Source organism: Cyprinodon variegatus, unplaced genomic scaffold (assembly GCF_000732505.1).
Source record: "Cyprinodon variegatus isolate N-32 unplaced genomic scaffold, C_variegatus-1.0 Scaffold1242, whole genome shotgun sequence".
Classification (NCBI taxonomy): domain Eukaryota; kingdom Metazoa; phylum Chordata; class Actinopteri; order Cyprinodontiformes; family Cyprinodontidae; genus Cyprinodon; species Cyprinodon variegatus.
In genome coordinates, this window is record NW_015151695.1 from 63079 (window position 1) to 64949 (window position 1871).

Here is a 1871-nt window from a genome sequence, read left to right on the forward strand (position 1 = left end):
TCAGAACTTGGTCCAGTTAAACGCTTTGCTCCTGGCCTGACTGGCTGAACGCCTTCTTGAACATCTAATCGCCTCTGATTCCTGCTGGATGTGCTAGTCCTGTTGCTGAACTCAGCCGCTTGTGTGCGGCGCCTAAACGCAGCGCTGCAGGTTAACAAACTGCAATGCATTGTGGTCAGCTGATTTAAAAGCGAAACAACAGACTGAACCAGGCTGCATTACAGCGGTCAGAGACCAGGCGTCCAATTGAATGGAGTTGGAGATGATCTGTGGAAGACGCCGTCCAGCAGGGCAACTCTCAGCTCCTCACTGTCTGCCTCTCTGCTCCAAGGTGAGCTGACGTCTCCAGGCTCTCTGGACGCCATGGACGAGGCCGTGGGCGAGGAGGCGGGGGCGTCGTGTTCCTCGGCCGTAGCAGACTCGGACGACTCACTGGCCCAGCCCCCACCCATCCCCCTGGTGGAGACCATGGATGACGCTCTGGTTCCAGACATGATGGCGGGGGCTCCAGGCGGCTCTGCTGCTTTCCAGAGTAGGTGGTCGCCCTTGGAGCTTGACTCTTTGCTGCGTTCTTTGTTTTAGTGGTTTTCTCTGCTGAACCTGCAGATATTAAAGATGTTTTTATTATCCAAAGGTGCTCCTCCTCTATCATCTTTGGAAAAAGATAAAGACATAGACTTTGACTTGCTACAAGACCTGATGGATGTTGATATTGATCCTTTAGATATTGATTTGGAAAAAGATCCGCTCGCCGCCAAAGTCTTTAAGGTACGTTGGACTCCTTATTCTCGGTTCTCACAGCTTCTCCACCATCACAGCTGTTTTGAATCCTCTCTCCTGCTTCCCCAGCCTATCAGCAGTACCTGGTATGACTACTGGGGCGCTGACTATGGGACCTACGGGTACAATCCTTACATCGGGGGCGTTGGGATTCCAGTATCCAAGCCTTCTGCTGCGCCTGAGAAGCCTCCCTCCCAGTGCGTGTCGGTGTCCGTATCTCAAGGTGAGCCGATGCCCAGCCTCTACCGTTTTCCTGCGGTTGTTTTCCTGGAATATTCCTCACACTGAGCTCTGGTCTGGCAGCGCTCGACGCCCGGCTCGAAGTAGGCCTGGAGCAGCAGGCCGAGCTGATGCTGAAGATGATGGCGACCCTGCAGGCCGACTCCATCCTGCAGGCGCTCAGTTCCAGTTCATCAGCAGGTGAGGCGCTTCTGGTGACGGCGTTCCCACACTGAGCTGAACTTTTTCAGACTTAGTGAAGGGAACTGGAACGTTTCCCGCTATAGACAGAACCGTCCTTTATTGGCTGCAAGAGGAGAACTAAAGTCCAGTTATCCTAGAATAAAGGTTTAGCTCCTGATAAAAGGTTTTTGCTCCTAGAATAAGAACAAGCATCTCTGGTATTTAAAGGAAATGTCCGGTCAGCAATAATAATAAATGGATCATCATTTATATCTAAAACTAATACTTTCGCGCTGATTTAATGAACATTTATAACTTACAACATCCCAACACACACACTCCCCCCAGGGGAACCAACCCACCCCCTGCATAAAGAACTTTCTCACACTTGAAAATTGGAGGAAAAACAACTTTAAGTTCATCAAGGCTGTTAGCCGTTAGGTTAATGTATCTTTCACTCGCCAGATGGATCTCCTCAAAACAACAGGCCTCCCCTTGATGCCATGAAAGAGGCTGTGTGACTCATTCTGATCTCTCATGATCTTCTTTTAGAGCCTGTGAGGCTAAGAAAAGAAATACCTCAACATGTTTTACTCCACATCAGTGAAAAAATAAAAATAGTTTTTCCGCGATCACTGAGTCTGGGAGCGGCCATTTTTGCCCAAATATAGTAACCCCTCCCTCCTGCC

At 49.9% G+C, this 1871-nt stretch overlaps 1 protein-coding gene across 5 annotated transcripts in view; it reads left to right on the forward strand.

The window, feature by feature from the left end:
- The window catches only part of birc6 (baculoviral IAP repeat containing 6), a 99878-nt gene that overhangs the window by 50325 nt on the left and 47682 nt on the right, over nt 1-1871 (forward strand). For all 5 annotated transcript variants that reach the window (XM_015401638.1, XM_015401642.1, XM_015401639.1 and 2 more), the window contains exons 37-40: nt 332-532; nt 635-768; nt 850-1003; nt 1084-1200. In XM_015401638.1, the coding sequence (XP_015257124.1) occupies nt 332-532; nt 635-768; nt 850-1003; nt 1084-1200 (606 nt within the window). The remainder of the gene's footprint in view (nt 1-331; nt 533-634; nt 769-849; nt 1004-1083; nt 1201-1871) is intronic.